The sequence below is a fragment of the Coccinella septempunctata genome, chromosome 4 (assembly GCF_907165205.1).
Source record: "Coccinella septempunctata chromosome 4, icCocSept1.1, whole genome shotgun sequence".
In the NCBI taxonomy this organism is placed as follows: Eukaryota; Metazoa; Arthropoda; class Insecta; order Coleoptera; family Coccinellidae; genus Coccinella; species Coccinella septempunctata.
The window spans coordinates 25346331-25363934 of record NC_058192.1 but is presented as its reverse complement, the minus strand read 5'-3'; the positions used below and the strand labels follow the sequence as shown (position 1 = coordinate 25363934).

The 17604-nt window shown below is 34.8% G+C and overlaps 1 protein-coding gene across 1 annotated transcript in view; it reads left to right on the top strand.

Annotated features, from left to right (window-relative positions):
- Window positions 1–15505, top strand: part of LOC123312318 (protein Wnt-6) — a 42393-nt gene extending 26888 nt beyond the window's left edge. Inside the window, exons 3-4 of the mRNA XM_044896684.1 lie at window positions 5253–5560; window positions 13289–15505. Coding sequence (XP_044752619.1) covers window positions 5253–5560; window positions 13289–13750 — 770 coding nt within the window. The 3' untranslated portion in view covers window positions 13751–15505. The remainder of the gene's footprint in view (window positions 1–5252; window positions 5561–13288) is intronic.
- Window positions 15506–17604: the final 2099 nt, after the last annotated feature.

Genomic DNA, 17604 nt, shown 5'->3' with positions numbered 1-17604 from the left:
GCGCTATACTCCAAAAACGGTTGATCGTATGAAAAAAATGTTCAAACAATAGTTTTAGAGAATTTTATGCTCTATATTTTTCATAATGGTTGGAAATCTCACTTAAGCCGAGATAGTCGAGAAAAACGAATTTTTATGACCTTTGACCTTCATGTCTTAAGACGCGGACACGACAGCATTGGTGACTTTTGAGACAATATTCAGGACAACGAAACAAAAGTTTATACCAATTTACAGCTTATTATCTTTCATTCCGAAGTGAAACCCTAATATGACTGGGCTAGTATCCTAAATTGCTTGATTTTTGCTCTTTCTGGGACTTCCATAATAGATAGGGAAAAGCGTTGAGAGGAGTCTTGGGCTCGATTTTCGTGAAAAGTCCATTTAGGGAAACCACTTCACGATATTTTGATTTGTCTTGAAGATTTAATCAAATTTTGATATTCTGTTGATTTAGAACATTTTTTAAATGGACAAAATATCAAAATTTGCTATAACTCTTTTATTTTCGAAAATAACTAAAAACGATAAAAACTTTCTACAGGCACTTTTTCACTAGGAATAATGTTATACATTATATTCATTCTTTTTAAATTTTGTACGAAGAGTGAAAAAATTTCGTTGTTTTCTACTAATGCATTCTATTTTTGATCATATGAGTTTTTCAGGAATATACATATATGTCGATATGTTACTCACATCTTCAAGGCTATATCAGCATATGATTATTTCCAAAAAGAAGCGTATCCTGCAGTAATTTTGACCCTGTTTCATTTTTTGATCCTTTCCGATTATAGACAAGTAGATTGCTTTCTAATACCTTCATTTCACGTTGAAATAATTTGGAAGACATTTCACTGGCAACTCTACCTGAGTGTTTTTCAATCTGTGGGTCGCGACCACCAATAAAGTTCGAAAAGACGCTCTTCATTTGTGCAATTGATGAAAAAAAAAAAAAACGCAAAATATTTTTTCTTACTCTGGGGGTGGTGTCATGAAAAAAATTGAAAAATACTGCTCCCCCGTAGTCCTGTGCTAAAAATCATGTCTATGTGCCGCATTATTGTTAGTGAATGACAAACAGTCTTGCATTTATGAGTAAGCTAGTAATTTGGTATTTATTTCCCAATAAATCCTCATTTATAGATGGGGTCTCCAATGAACCGATCTTGTCAGTGATGAATATTCACATCATTTCATTTATTATAATATATAAAGTGAAACAGCCAGTCGTTTTATTGACGTTCTTCAGTTAAGTTATTCGCTGATCTTTATCATTGAGCCGGTCCTGAATTGCAATTGCCCGTAACCGTGTTATCGGTAGAGAATCAGCAATCTGAGGCTGGATGATGTGCTAGTCATTGCACCTTTACCACCCAATCATTTCCATCGTAAAAATATCTGAAGAATTAATGAAAATTATGGATATCAGAAAACGCTATGGTTATAAATCGAGGTATTGCATATTTTCACCCATAAGTCAGTTCTCTCTGCAGTCGAATTTCAAAGATGTATGTTCAAAATCGGGGGTGTTATGAAAAGTGCACTGTATTACCAGATAATTGAGTTGGAGATGGTATTGTGAAAACATTTATTGTATGTCGTTGACAATCATAAAATGAATGAGTCACCTGCATGAATCTAATACAGTAATGACAACAAATATTAACAATACCTACAGACTCAGAGAGACATTATTCAACTAAAAACGGGGATAATCCAGAGTAGTTCGAATGAGAAGTTACTTGAGGTCATACTTGGACTTTGAGAAAGTTCGATAAATTCAAAATCAACACAACGTTTACAGTGACAGATAAATCAATGATAATAGATTGCGAGAGCCTCTTCATTCCATCAGAGAAAGAGAAGGCTCGAATAATTAATTTTGATGAGAAGGCCGAGTTGTAATCATAAGATACGTAAAGAGGTGAAAACTAAATTGTCTACATCTAGTCATCAATGAGAGATCAATACATTAAATGTGAGTCGAGCAGTAATTATAATTTAAATATGAGAAGAGCAAGAATATTACAATTAACATAAACAGTTGGTCTTGAGTAGTGCAAAAATTCATAAATGAATACAGCATTCACAGACACGGGCTGCTTACAAGTAAGTACGATTAAAATGTTCATCAGAAAAATAGGAAATAAAATTGATAAATTATGAGAGGTATAAAATGAGAGCACTAATGAGGGAATCCACTAATCGTTGGTTTTGAGAAAAACAGAAGGCTCGAGAACTAACATGTATATCGAGCACGATGCATTAATATGAGAATATATCAATGAGATTACAAAGTATATTTAGTAGATCATACCAATTAAGAGTGTACACCGAGGTGTACACGATTACCAGAACAGACCTTCCAGGGTGGAACCAGGACGAGAGACTGTCAAACAGTAACATGGCTTACCACCAACAGTTGAACCATATTTGAGAAGTTCACATCGTGTTCTGAAGGATTCATTCATCTGAAAGTCGACAACAGTAATTAGTTATATGTAAATGGGAGATCACCATCAGAGCTGACTGAGAAATGAAATAAACTGATTCAAATTAAAGAGATGATCATGAGAAAACAATAAATCAGTATTCATTATCAACGAGAAACACATGAGAAGGTTCAATTCTGGTGCTACATATCCATTTTCATGTTAAAAAATCTAGAGAGTTCTGAAAATCTAGTTGGGGTGTAAAATGTGAAGAAGTATTTATTCACGATTGAGGTTACTCGAAAAAAATTGTAAAATAGCAGTAAAAAATCATCAAGATTTTTTTGCAGATTTTTTATAATCTCGCACGTGTACACATTGAATTCATAATGAAATCGTGAAGAGGACATGGAAACGGATTAATTAATAATTTTGAGAAGACAGAAAGTACATTTTCTTTCGAGGAGAACAAGTAAACACCAAAATTGAACGAAAAGACTTTAGAGAGAATTACCTGAATGAGATGAATTGATAGCTAAGAAGAGAAGTACTACAATAATCGAAGTTAATGAGAAGCCAATTCAACAACGTGAACAAGGAGAATGATAAGAGAATAAGTTTTCCGTTCCGGAAAACACTGAGAGTGGGGCTGCTGCTTCGGTCAATTAGCGTAGAATTGGGGTACTATACGTGGCCATCCGGAGCTAATAAAGAGCGTGGGCAAGATCAAGGTCGAAGGGGGCTTCGCTCAATTTTCAAAATTGTGAAAATTATTGACGTGAAACTGGTAGCTGCCGTTTTTTTATTCAAATAATAAAAAGACGTAAAGTTCCTATGAGTCACGCACGGAAACGCATCGTTGAAGAGCTACGTTTCTTCAAAGATGACGACTTGGTGATAAATTAATTCAATTTTTCCAGAAGGACAGGGATAAACAAATCAAATTCTGCTAACTCAACTTTTCACCGATTCCCTATAGCTACAGAAGGGTGAAAATGCCAAAAAAGATCAAATTCGACTTGAAATAACTAATTCATCAATGAACAAACTACAAACTTCATCAGTTATCTAGTGGATCGATTATTTCGGCAGTGATTTTGGGATAAAGATATAAATGTATTAACGACGAACAAAAACTGATCGTTCACTATCATAATATAAAACACAGAAAACTCGAGAATGATTGAAGTATTTCAACTGTTACTTTGTGTTCTTGTTCTACGTGCAGGCAAATGAATTCACTATGATATGAAAGATTTATTAGTAATTGGGGAGCCCACGATGCCAAATGGGGATTTACTCGAGCGTCGTGGAGACCTACTGGATTTTGAAGGTTAGATAGGTAGAAGGAAAAAAGGTTCATTACAAGGTGAGTCTTCGACTATTACAAATATTTCAACAGTAAATTCTTGAGGTCGAAAGAAACACTTTTTTCTTTCACCATTTTTTTCGAATCGGATTGGTTTGAAAGATAAGGGCTATTGAAAAACCATTAAGAACTGTTATTTTTAGTTCTCACAAACGGTTTTATAGAATGAAATGAATTTTGGAAAATATTTTTTCATTTATTTGATGAATCTTTTTCGAGCACAAAATATCAATCACGTCTTCCAGTTTTCTCATCATGACCATTACGTACCATAAAAATACTAAAAATGCAAACAACCCAACTCTTGAAACTAAGTTGGGGGCTATCTAATGAATATTCGTTTACGAATTACGTTTTGTAATATAAAAGTATACTTCATATTATTTTTATCCCGTATAATGCGCCGTTTTCGAGTAATTTTATGTTCAAAAATAAAAAAATATCTGTAAAATTCGAAAATGTAGGTTCTTTGACCGAATGCAAATCTTTTTAAAAGATATATAGTAGTGTAATGTCACAGATTCAGCTAGTTATTTTGAAGGTAATTTTGTTTTTCTAGAGGTGGCACAGCTCATAATGAAAACTTAAAATGACTTTATCTTTTTATCAGAATCGGAAAAAATGGTATGGAAAAAAATTGTTTCTTTTGGCATCTACTGTTAAAATATTTGTACGAGTCAAAGACTCAAATATGATGTATGCATTTTCAGCAGTGAGGAAAGCGTCTCAGGTTTTCAAAGATGTAAAAAAAAATTGTCAGGTGTACTTACTCGAGCGTGTCAGATTCAGATACTGTATATGCCCCACGTGTCTCTGATAATAAATTCATGATAATCTGACAGTTGTCGTGGTGGGGCTGGCCGTACGGAAAAGTTGAAAATAGTAAAAAAAAAAATTTCGAATGTGTCAGATTTCCAGAGGATACCTATGTTGATTGCACCCAAAGGAAGCTACTTTTCAAGATACTGCCAATTCCATCAGGACACAAAGTCTTTTGAAAAATCGTTACTTGTGCATACTCGAGAGTGCCAGATTCTCATACAGATTGTTAATCTCGATATTGCATGGCAACTTTTTATCATTTCGGCTTGCTGAAACTTTCAGATTACATTTGTTCCGTCATTCTTGAATCATTTGCTTCACAATAAGAAAAAAGCCACCGTGCTCAAGAATGTACACATGGCATTTTTTTTGCAAGTTGTCAGATTAAGAGAACGTATAGTTTTCAACATATTATTAGCCACATATATCACAATATGGCACGCTGAAGTATATCCCGAATTTCCTTCTTAGACTCCCCAACTACCTACTAGGTACCATCCTCCGCTGTCCACTTCGACATAAATATGTCACGATTTTATTACAGCGTTCAACCGCGATTCAAGAATATTCAATTGTAATAAAAGTTCAGAAGATTTCGATTATTTCAATGAGAGATTTCTTTTCAGATACCAGAGAAACCGGCTTCGTGAATGCTCTCATTGCTGCGGGGGTGACATACCAAATAACAAGAGCTTGCACAACAGGTGACCTTATAGGTTGCTCGTGCGACAGAAAAATGAAGCGACATAAAAAACATAGAAAAAAGCAAAAGCTGGATCCGATGCCAGATGGTGATTGGGAGTGGGAGGGTTGTGGGGGTGAGAATGTAGATTTTGGGGTGAAGAAGTGCAAAGACTACCTAGATACTAGGTATAGAAGAAGGAGCGATATGAAGACGCTAGTGAAATTGCATAATTATGCCGCAGGAAGATTGGTGAGTATTCAAAAAATTGTCTGAAACTTATTCTGCTCATAACCAAATATTTATCAAGTACGTGGTTTTCCTCGCAGAATCTCAAAACAATTTAGTAACTGTAGGCTGAAAATGTGAATCACTTCTGCATGGAAAGTTCACATCATTTCTTGAAGTCTTGAAGTATACAGCGTGAACCTTTGAGTTGCATATGTATATGCTGAAGGTAAATTCATATAATCGAATGATCGATTTTCTGTCATATTCCCAGAGTCGTTTTTGTTGCAAAAAACAAGGCTATTAAAGTTTCATGAAAAATCATCTTGTGAATAGATTAATCTGTTATTACATATTATACAAGTCACAAAAAGTATTCGACAGAAGTGACACAAAATCTGTGTCTTCTAAAGGCTGATCTTAAAAATCGTCAAAAATAAATTCTTACAATCAAACTATGATTGAATGTGATGCTACCCTTGTACACTGCAGCTTTTCCAATTGAATCGAATAGAACCAACTGAAGCTCTTGCGTGTAGAAGGTTCATGAAGTATTGAAATGATATCATTCCCAATTATAATTTTATATTTGAAACAATTTATCTGAATAATTATCCAGTACCATTGGAAAAACTTATTGCATTCAGAAGGATTATTGAGAAACAGTTTTGAGAGCTTGTGACATTATTTGTTGCAGAAGTACTATTGCTGATATATTTTCAGCTTATTTTTACGCCATATTAGAATTTCCGACATCAAAGTTATGGTGACAAATTTGAAAAAATTTTATGAATAATTTATACAAAATTTATGACTGATATAATTTATTTCCAATTCTCTTCCACTCGTGTCTTGACAGCATTGAGTCTTTTTCTGTCAGACTGAACAGAATGATACACAGATAATGATAATTTAGTCATCGCGAAAAAAATGATTCTCTCAATTTCACGTATTTCTCATGGCTTTCCCATAACTCTGCTAACATCTTGAGTTCAAAAATCTATTTCATGAACGATTTTTCCAACTTGGTCATTCTGAAAGTTTTATATAGTTCATTTTTGGTCAAATGGTTAGTTTTCTCCATTTCTACCTTTCTACCTATTTAAAATAAAACCTATCCTGCAAGTGAGCAAACATATAGAAATGTTCTTTCTATAATTCTAGCAATAGCACATGCTCGACGAAATAAAAATATTGTTGGTCACATGGTGTTCAGGTTTCATTAGGTTCCAAGGGTTTTTGTAACCCTTTATCCAGAAACCTGATTTTTTTACCACTGTTTTAGTTTCCACACAAAAAAAGAAGATGCTGCTAACTGTTATTTTTTTTCAAATATTTGGAAATATTTTAGGTCATCCTGTATACATATAAGAAAATTTTTGAAATATACTCATTTTCGGGCCTGTTGTTTGAAAAAAAAACAATCATGTCCATAGCTGCTTGTATAAAAACAAAGTTATGGACCACGTACAGGGTATCCCAAATTTGATCCTCACTGAAACCATCTCGGGAACTGCAAGACCTAGAGGAAACATATTCAAAGATCCCCGATATCAGAAAGCAGATCATAAATATTTTGATTCTCATAGGGCGTTTCTGAAAAGTGACACTTTAAAAAATATTTCGCTGAATCTATTATCTTGGTTTATGTTCGAGATACTCGAAAAATTCCAAAACGTTTTTTTCAGCAATGTTTATGGTTTATATAATAGTCATAACGGCTCATAGAAATTAATTACGTATTAAGAGATATGAGGAGAATTGGTGTTTTTTAAATCGGATACCCTATAAGTTTAAGCGCTGTTTTTTAGTCGCAGATTTCTCGAAAAAATGTCATCCGTTTTTTTTGACCTTATTATCGAAATGGAACTTTATATATGAATATTATTCATTTATTTATAGAATAAACCACTTTTTACCTAAGAATATAAGAAGTCTTATATGTATACATTTCTCACTGTATTGTGGATTTAAACAAACGCCATGTAACTTGGGAAGGAAGCAAGATTTTACGATCTGATTTCTGATCTCATTTTTCGAAAAATTGATCGAGGTTCCTTGAAGATTTTTTCTCTTATTTCTCGAAATCCTTTCAGCGAGGCTTTCGGTGAGCATTTAATTTGGGTCAGTCAGTACATATTCCTGGGTAAACTTGTAAATCGAAAATCCTTTGGCTCAGGTATAGGATGTGATACATGATCATATTAGAATTTACAGAGCGCTGAATTTGAAAAAATGAACTTTTCCTTGATCAACATTCAGGTCCTCCCATTTAGAGTAAATTATTCCCCGAGAAACATTCAGATTAACTGAGAAAACAGGTAGATAAGATAGACAAGATAGCATTCGTTGAGAATAGTTCAGCGCTGTAGTCGCTGTATCAGTACAGAATCATAGCTATTTATAATTCACTCAAAGCGATCTTTACGTCAAGAGAAAAGTTAATTAATATCTCAAGAACCTTAAAGCTCCAGGATGGGAAAGTTTTGTGCAGAATGAAATAAAGGGTGTCCCAATTAAAATAACGAAGTTTGGCTCAACTATCGGTATAATCGGAAGCACATACCTACCAGCGAGAACAAAATATTTTAATTGAATGAATAGATTCCGGTCATACATTACCATCCATAAACTTTGAGAAAAAAATTTCGTTCGATTTTCTAGATACTTCTATTGAATTTTTTTCCTGAAACACCCTGTACATTTGTTAGCATTGTTAGCGATGGCTATTAAGCGAAGAATAAAAGGAGGCGCATAACAAACTTCTCGTTTCCTTCATCTCATAATATGAGAGTCGATTATTTCCGAATTTTTTTTCGTTCCATAAGGTAGCAACTCATTATATTATACTATGAAATTTCTGCAAGAATAAATCGAATTACAAGCTTTCAACAAGGAAACAGATGGAGAGATATCGTATCCATCAAGGTAAGGATTGCCACCAGCTCAATATAATACCAATTAACCTCATAGTTAATACACGGAGAACAGGTGACGTTCTTCTATGCAAATAAAATTAATACTGTGCAAATTGTTATACCGCTCACTATTTCATTGGTGGCAGTTATATTACTTATTCCGCTTTTATTGCTATTTTATAACGCTATTTTACGCTAGATTGTGCACACGAGGTAAAAAGAGTAACCAATCTGAAATTGCTCCTGTAATGGATGGCGGACATATTTAATAAAAGGTAATGATGTCAATTATTATTCAATGGGTAAGGTATCGTTTGAGTTTAACTTCCCAGAAATTGGGACACCTGAAACATATACAGAATGTTCCGGGAGTGAATGTACATACTCTCATCAGAGATAGAATAAAACTAGATAAGTACGTATAGACTATAAAAAATTTATTACTGACTTTCCCCAGAAAGCTACAGGGTGATATTCGAAATTCGTTGAACTGTTGAGACCATCATGAAAGACGAACTTTATTACGGAATTTATTGAAACTTGGGAGGCTATTGAAACATGCTAAGATCGAGAGATATCAATTTAAAAAAAAATTATTTCAATATTTCAGGACCGGACTGATTGAATCTCATTCAAAAAACTAAGGCTAAAATTATCACTTTGTATTTCGAATTTCGAATAATTGTTTTTCTTTCTAGAAAGAACCCAAATTAAGCTTCAATACGTGGTACCATTCGAAGATGTCACAAGTTCATCATCATATTATCAATGAAAATGACCTGCCAACTTGACCGAACTAGTTTTTGAGTTTTTTTCATTGGAAGAACAAAATTATAGACGCGAGGTATATTACGAGGATATATGCAAAATTCTTAGCCTACTCTAGAATCAAACGAAACTTCATGTCAAAATATTTTATTACTCAACATATTCTCCTTTAAATTAGATACATTTATTACAGCGAACCTGTAACGTCTCTTCTTGCTCTGCAAACCAGACCTCCACAGCTTTTATTACCTCCTCGTTGGAAGAAAATTTACGACCTTTTAAACTTTTTTTCAGATGAGGAAAGAGATGATAGTCGGAATGAGCTAAATCTGGTGAATACGGGGGTTGTTCTAGTAATTCGAACCCTCAATCACGAATTTTTTGCATGGCAACATGAGATTTGCGTGCAGGTGCGTTGTCCTGCAAAAACAAAACACCTTTGGATAGCTTTCCGCGTCTTTTCTCTTAAATTTTTTCCTGTAGAGTGGTCAGTAATGTCGAATAGTAATTTCCGGTTGTTTTTCTACCCTTATCCAAGAACTCAATCATGATTACTCCATGGCGATCCCAAAAAACTGAAGAAAGAACTTTTCCAGCAGATTTTTGGACACGAAAGTTCTTAGGTCTTGGAGAACCAGAGTGTCGCCATTTCATCGATTTTTGCTTTGTTTCTGGATAGTAGAAATGTACCTAAGTCTCATCTATAGTAACAATTTGGTTTAAGAAGTCTACATCGTTTTCAAATCGAGCACAGATCGAACGCGATGCTTCTATCCTTGCACACGCTTTTGGTCAACATTCAAACATTTGGGTACCCATTTTGCATGTCCAAATTGACGTGAACTATATGATGAACGCATTCGTATGAAATATTCAGTGCTTCAGATATCCGTTTTAGCACAATTCGACAGTACGATAAAATCATGTTATGAACTGCATCGATATTGTCGGGGACTGACACAGAAACTGACCTTCCCGATTGGTCATCATCTTCGATGGAAAATTTACCTCTTTTGAAGATTGCAGTCCAATTTTTCACGATCGCATACGAAGGACATTGATCACCAAAGGGTATTAAGCCGTTCTTCGAGAATCTGCTTACCTCTTAACCCTTTTAAATGCAGATACTTGATGATGGCTCGATACTCCAATTTTTCGATTTTCACGATTTCGGTGGACATCTTCTTTCTTTTAATTCATTGCGTTACTCTGGTTTACTTTTTCGACCTCAAACATCACAATGACACTTCTAATGAGTAATTGTTCGTTGCTATGGTAACGCAATATTTCTTTTATGCATGGAACTGGTCTAGGGTAATTAGATATCAATACATCTGTACTTATATATTATGAATCAGAAAAAAAAATGAGCCTGGAATATGTAAAAAACCATAGTGTTTATATTTGAAACAATGAAATAACTACTAGGGGGTGTCCGGGAGACTTGCTCAGGTGGGAGACTTGAACCACCTCAAATATTTCAATTCAAATTTCGCGCTACCGGTATCGTAAACAACTTGCGACATACTCGTAACAAGGTACAACTAGTGGCGGCTCCATTTTGGCAGCCATCAGAACAGTTCGGGAGTGAGAGGGTTGAACGTGATTTTGTTGTTGTGAGTGAGAAATTAAATAATTTTGGATTGTTTCACTGTCTGAAAAGCTTAATTGGTGCGTGGTGTTATTTAGTTTTATCGTAGTATATCAGAAAACATCTGTTGAATAGACTAAAAGGGAGTGCGGGTGACTTGACTCATGCTATGATCGGGAGACATGATCAGTGGTCCAAGTTTCCGCATTGAGAATAGATAATAGTTTGCTTCAAAAAAAAAGAAAATTGAATAATAGAAATAAAGTGAAAAAAATATACAAAGGTTCAAAAGAGTAAAAAACATCTCGGAAATAAGTGAGAGTGACTCTGAAATAGAAAATATGTATTTCATACGCTGTTACATCTGATGATGAAAACCTTGACATATACAATCATTGATAATTGAAAATTGTTTTCTTTCAATGCTTTTCCTGATAAACAAACTTATGGTCAAGTATCATAGACTTTTGGCCACAGAAAGTCAACGACAATATGTCACAAAATTGCCTAAACTTTGGGGACCTCTAAGGCTGACGCAGATTGAATTATTTGTTATCATTAGAGCCAGAATTCCTGGGAAGACTCAACCAAAAAAAGAAGCAGAAACACTCCTTCTAAACATCATATCATATCATTGCTGAAGCTCGTTACCGAGAATAAATCTACTAGGTGCGATCAAACTTATAATTTGTTTGGGCTAATTGCGACTGTGTGCCCTTCTGTGACTGAAGACACCCAACCGTGACCTACTGATCCTTCCACACTCGGGGCATGGATAGTCACCAACCAGATCTGGCCGCCGCTGTATCCTTCTCGAGACTCCATTATAACAAACTGTGTACCAAAGACCTCCACTGTGACCAGTCTGAAGATGGTTGTTCCCAGTTATGATTGGCATTAACTGATTTTAGTGATTTGTATAGTATATCCTCAAACCGCTTATACTAGCCTTCTAGTTTCGGGGCTCCCTCAGTTAATTCGCCATACAGAGCTATATTGGGGAGTCTTGTGTCTTGCATACTCAGAAGGTGGCCGCTCCATTTGAGTCGGGCCCTCGTTACTTGAGTCTCAATTATTGTACCACTCGCGCGACTTCTGCATTCGAAACTCTGTGGAACCATCTGATGTGCATTATTTGTCTTAGATGACGTTATTGCATTAGTTCAAGCTGTTCAATATGTCGTTCGGAGGATCACTGCTTTGTAAACAGCTGTCTTAGTCTTCAGATTGAGGTCGTGATTTTGAAACACTCTGTCCTTTAACTTCCAGTATGCCGGCGATGCCGAATTGATAGGGTTGTGTATTTCCGTGTCTAGGTTACCCTAGTATTTATGAAGCTTCCCAAGTATTTGAACTGCTCGACCTGTTCTAGAGTTTCATTCTGCAGGCTGATATCTTTCTGGAGGCTTTCTGACGAACTTACCAGGATTTTGGATAATCTGAATCTTATTCCAACACCTCTTACAGGCATACTCATGTCAGCAATTATCGAGACAGCTATGGCGAAAATATTGAACAGTAAAGGCGCTAACACGCATCCTTGCTTTATTGCAGAGTTTGTTGAGAAATGGTCGGTTCTAGATCCATTATGCTGTATTCTAGCGATGTTGTTGCTATGGAGGCTCTTGCACACTGCTGAGAATTTTTCTGGTACTCCAAGGCGTCCCATGATTTTCCATAGCCCTCTCCGATTCACCGAGTCGAAGGCCTTACTTAAATCGATGTAGTTTGTATAGATCCTTGATTGTTGTTCACGGCCCTTCTCTTGCAGGAAGGGCTTGGATTCAGGAAATAGCTTTTCTAAGGGTGACCGGCCACCGAATGCGAAGTTGTGCGAAGCTGAGCGTTTTGAATGCTAATATAATTGACAAGCTACGAATCGAGTGACGCAGCTTGTCATTTAGCATTGAAAACACTCAGCTTCGCACAACTTCGCATTCAGTGGCCGGTCACCCTTAGAGTGAAATCAGACGATTAGCCATAATCTTCGAGAGAATTTTACCGGCCACACTAAGAATCGATATGCCTCTGTAATTGCTGCAATTTGACGTATCGCCTTTGTTCTTATAGAGGTTTATAACTAAAGCGTCTCTGAAGTCTTGTGGCACATCTCCCTGTTCCCAGATCTTGCGGAATAGTGTTAGGAGACTATTGACAATATGTCTTCATCCAGGGCTTTGAATATCTCCGCTGGAATGCCGTCTAGACCAAGTGACTTATCATTTTTCATATGGTTATAACATATACCTCAGCAAGTATATATTAGTATATTTGAGTTGTCAACCTTGAAAATTCCATTCAGCAGAGTACTCAGTTTATGCTTGATGCACTGACGAATTGACAAACAAACAAACATGCAAGATGTACTCACAGGATGCACACTTATTCCTTCGTTGTGTAAATCTTGAATTTACAGGAAGCACTCGATTCCAATTCTCTTATATATCAGTTAACACTAACATTTTTACGTTACAGGCTGTCAAAAACAACATGCGAATGGAATGCAAGTGCCACGGTCTGTCCGGCTCCTGCACATTGAAAACGTGCTGGAGGAAGCTCCCGAACTTCAGGGAAGTCGGGAATCGTCTCAAAGAACGTTTCGATGGGGCTGCAAAGGTCATCGCTGGCAACGACGGCCAGAGTTTCATGCCGGAGGGCGAAACCATCAAACCTCCGGGCAAACTAGATCTGGTCTACTCGGAGGACTCCCTCAACTTCTGCGACCCAAACAGCTCGATGGGTTCTTTTGGAACTCAAGGAAGAGTTTGCGACGACAAGAGTTTGGGGGAGGAGGGTTGTGGTATTCTGTGCTGCGGCAGAGGTTTCAAAAAGTACTATAAAACCGAAAGAAAAAATTGCAAGTGTAAGTTCGAATGGTGTTGTGAAGTGAAATGTCAGGTGTGCAACGAAACTCGCGCTATAAGTACTTGCTTGTGATTTTCGCCAAAGACAGTTGAACTATTCTGCTTGAGCTTGAATCGGGAAATATTAGGTGAGAAATTTTTAGATTTGGAAGGAGTAGTGTATGTAAGAAAATGTGATAATCTCGAATTGATATTATATGTAATTTCATCTTCTTTCCATTTTAGAGCCTATTGTTTTCAATATCATAAATATCATTTCATAAAATATCCGCATTTTGAATCCGAAACGCAAACTTTAGAAGGAAGAATATAGAAATATACAGGGTCAGCCTTTGACATGAACAAAAAGTTACTTTTCATGTGAAAGCATCAAGAAATGCTGCCTTTATATTAATTTGAAATTCACTGCCTGATTTTCGGCAAATGGCAAGAGTATAAACAAAGGAGATCAATTGAAAAAGTATGCAATATATCGGAGAAATACTTGGTTTTTCACTTAATAATACATTTCCAACAAATTCACATTAAACTCATTATAATTCATCATTGTCAAACAACTTTCAACCACAACTTTTTCATTCTTCGTACACAAGTAGAAAAGCATTTCGAAATATACCTATGAATACCAACAAGAATCATAACAAAAACAAATGAAAATGGATCAAATTGAGGTTGGGCGAATCACAAATTTTTTTTAAAACAGATTATAAGATTTTCACAAAATGAGTTTTTAAACCGCGATACGTGTTGTGAAAATCGTAGTCTGAAGTTCAATTATGGATTATCATCAAGTATCGGCCAAAACAATTCATCTAATTTTTTTTTTGGTACTGTTATAGCTCCACAAAATTGGGTATCCGATATTTCGGTCTATGTAAGGTTATCTTTTTTACATATTTCTCAAGACATTCTATAATATGATTTGAATCTTATTGGATCTTTCACAATTAATTTACTATGAAAACCAGAATATAATTACTTTCATGAGAATTTTTTTTTCAATTTTCTCTTTTTTTCATAATAATTCTTGTGACAATCTGCCATGCGGAGTACCAAGTTTTGTTATAAAGTGAGAAGAAGTAACCTATAAGAATGAATAATATCATAGACATGTCGAAAACAAATGTCGTATAAGAATGAGTCTGAGGAAAAATTCGTGAAGAATTGATCGCCAGATCACGAATACATGATTCGTAATATCAAAGGATAAATGCCTGCTCATGGTTTTCATCCACGATCTATGCATGAAATGATCCTAATTTATGCCTTTACCTGAGCATCAAGACATTCGTAAATCTCCTATGATTAATGAGTCATTTTATTCACTGATTGTTCATAATATACTCACTTATCATTGGTGATTCATGATCCATTATTCACTGGTGTATCAAACTTTATGGCCACAACCATAGAGAGGCTCAGAACATAATATACAGAGATATTGATTATATTGACATGTTAGGAATTACCGTAGCGAGTATTGAGATATTGAAATAATATATTGAAAATGAGGTGAGTTATTTTAGAAATAAACTTTTTAAATTTTTGGATAACTTACAGTATCCTACTCACATGCTATGGCTTCCATTCTCTTGGATGATTTACTGAAATCTAGTTCGTATCGTTTTGTAAACGTCATCCATATGATTAAGAGCTATCAAAATATGCTGGTTGAATATCCTTTTTGAAATTCTTCGTAGAATGATATTTTCTCCTCTGGTAGAACAACTGGTGATCACATAATTATATTGTCATTGCCAAATAATCCATAATGAGACGAAAAACAATATCGAAATGTCAAAAACTCCACAAATTTGTGAACTACAGAAATTCAAACCTTATATTGAAATTATAATATGACCATGCTGTTTTCTCAAATATAATGATAAATATGTTGACGGTATTAGGAACATATTTTGTCAGTTTAAATTTCTGCCTACATCATTCCATCAGTTATATCAGTTTATTGAATTCAGTGTATAAATTCCTTGAAGTTTGAAGAATGAGATAAGATATAATGTAATAAAAATACAGTTTTCAGAAGAGCTAAATTGAAATTTTATTGAATCCCATAATATGATATAGCTTCACAAATTCCTTTCAAAGAAAAGAGGATATGCAATTTCAAGTTTTTCATTGTATGGAAAAAATCGAATCTCATAAATTTCGTTCAAGTCAAATTGGAGTGACCCTGTATAAACAAAACATCTCGCATACTATTCTATGGATTGAATAAACTAAGAACCATCGATATGAAAATGAAACTTTTCATATCACATTGTTAATCTATTGAATATCTTCCTAAAATATTTGAATAGCTGCTTTTTTTCTCAAATATTCTTCTCAATTAATGCAAAAAAACAGAAAATTACCCCATAATCAGAAGGAAATATCGAAAACTTTTGATGATTATTCTTCAAAAACGTTCCTAAAATGCATCTTATGTAAAAAACTTTATCAAATTATATCTCCTTATGTGTACATTTAACTAAAAATTGTAAAATTACCACGAAGCCATATCTTGCCTTGAGTATTTCCGAATGTACATAGTCTATTTCTTGTTTTATATAAATGTCATTGTGATCGAATTCATTGTATATAATTTTTGTTGTTACCTTGATTGTGTGAAATACGAGCACATCGTCATTTTCATTTGAATTGCTTATTGTAGAAATGAATTTACTTGTACGATATCTAGACTGAATAAACTATTAGTAAGAAATTTATGTCTCAATTCTGTTGGGTGCGCTGGGATTATTCATTATACCTGCGTTCACTAATTGCTCGTAGATCAGGTAATAAATGTATACGGGCGTTATCCTGAAAAAATCTGTTACTGGATGAATTCATATTCTCATCCCCGATAGTTTAGCATGGTCAAACAAAGGCCTTGAAAATATTCCATTGGATGCCTTGTTTCTGGGCTCCATTTATCCGAAGTTTATCTATTCGGTAACTGGCCGATAACTGGTAATTTCAGCTGCTGAGACTTGTCCAGGAAGAAAACCCTGTGTGTTTGTAATTTGTGGATACTGTTTATGGGTCATCGACCTGTTTGTGTTCCCAATGTCAAATAAATAAATAAATAAATAAATAAATAAATCCATACTAGTCAATGTTCTTGTTTACGGGTATTTAACCTCATTTCATAAATACCACTCTAGTTTTTGGAATTTTAAGTAATGATGGAAATATTAGTGGAAGTTTTCGAAGTAATAACTAATGACGTTTTTTGAACGACCATGAATCTTGAATCTTTTGAAATTCCATCTTCCAGTTAAGCTGTACTGTTTTGAAATGGATTATTATTTAATATTTTGTAAGGTCTATAGGTGATTGATGAATCCATAATTGGGCAAGCGAAAAAAAAAGATATACTCAGTTGATTGAAATTGACGCGTTCCATTCGAGTTCACTCTACAGGTTGAACAAAATGCTTGTCTCGACAACTATAAAAGCTAGAAAAAACCCATGGTTTATTTTATGACTTATAAAATACAAAAACAGAACTAGCCTGTAGATTAGTCATGATCGAAATATGAACAACTGACGCGAGTGAAATTAGCGCCGACTTTTTTCAAAACTGAATTTTTGGAAAAATGAGTGTTTGGTTATTTGCCGATGAATAAGAAAGAGCTGAAGAGCCCGTGATCATTTCTGAAAAGCAGTCTGCAGAGGTTGAAATCATTTTTAATCTCTTTTGATTCTCGCAAACCATTATCATATCGAAAAAAAATAACTTAATAGGTATTTCAATTGTTTTATTATTAGCGTTTTATCAGAAAACCTAAAGTTTTCATTACACCACGTATAACAAAGTCAAAAATCCGGAAAACCAATATTTCGAATGACGAAAATCTTAATTTCAGCACAGTTTTAATAGCAGTTCTGAGCAGCACTTTGCGAGTTTCACAGAATATATTAATC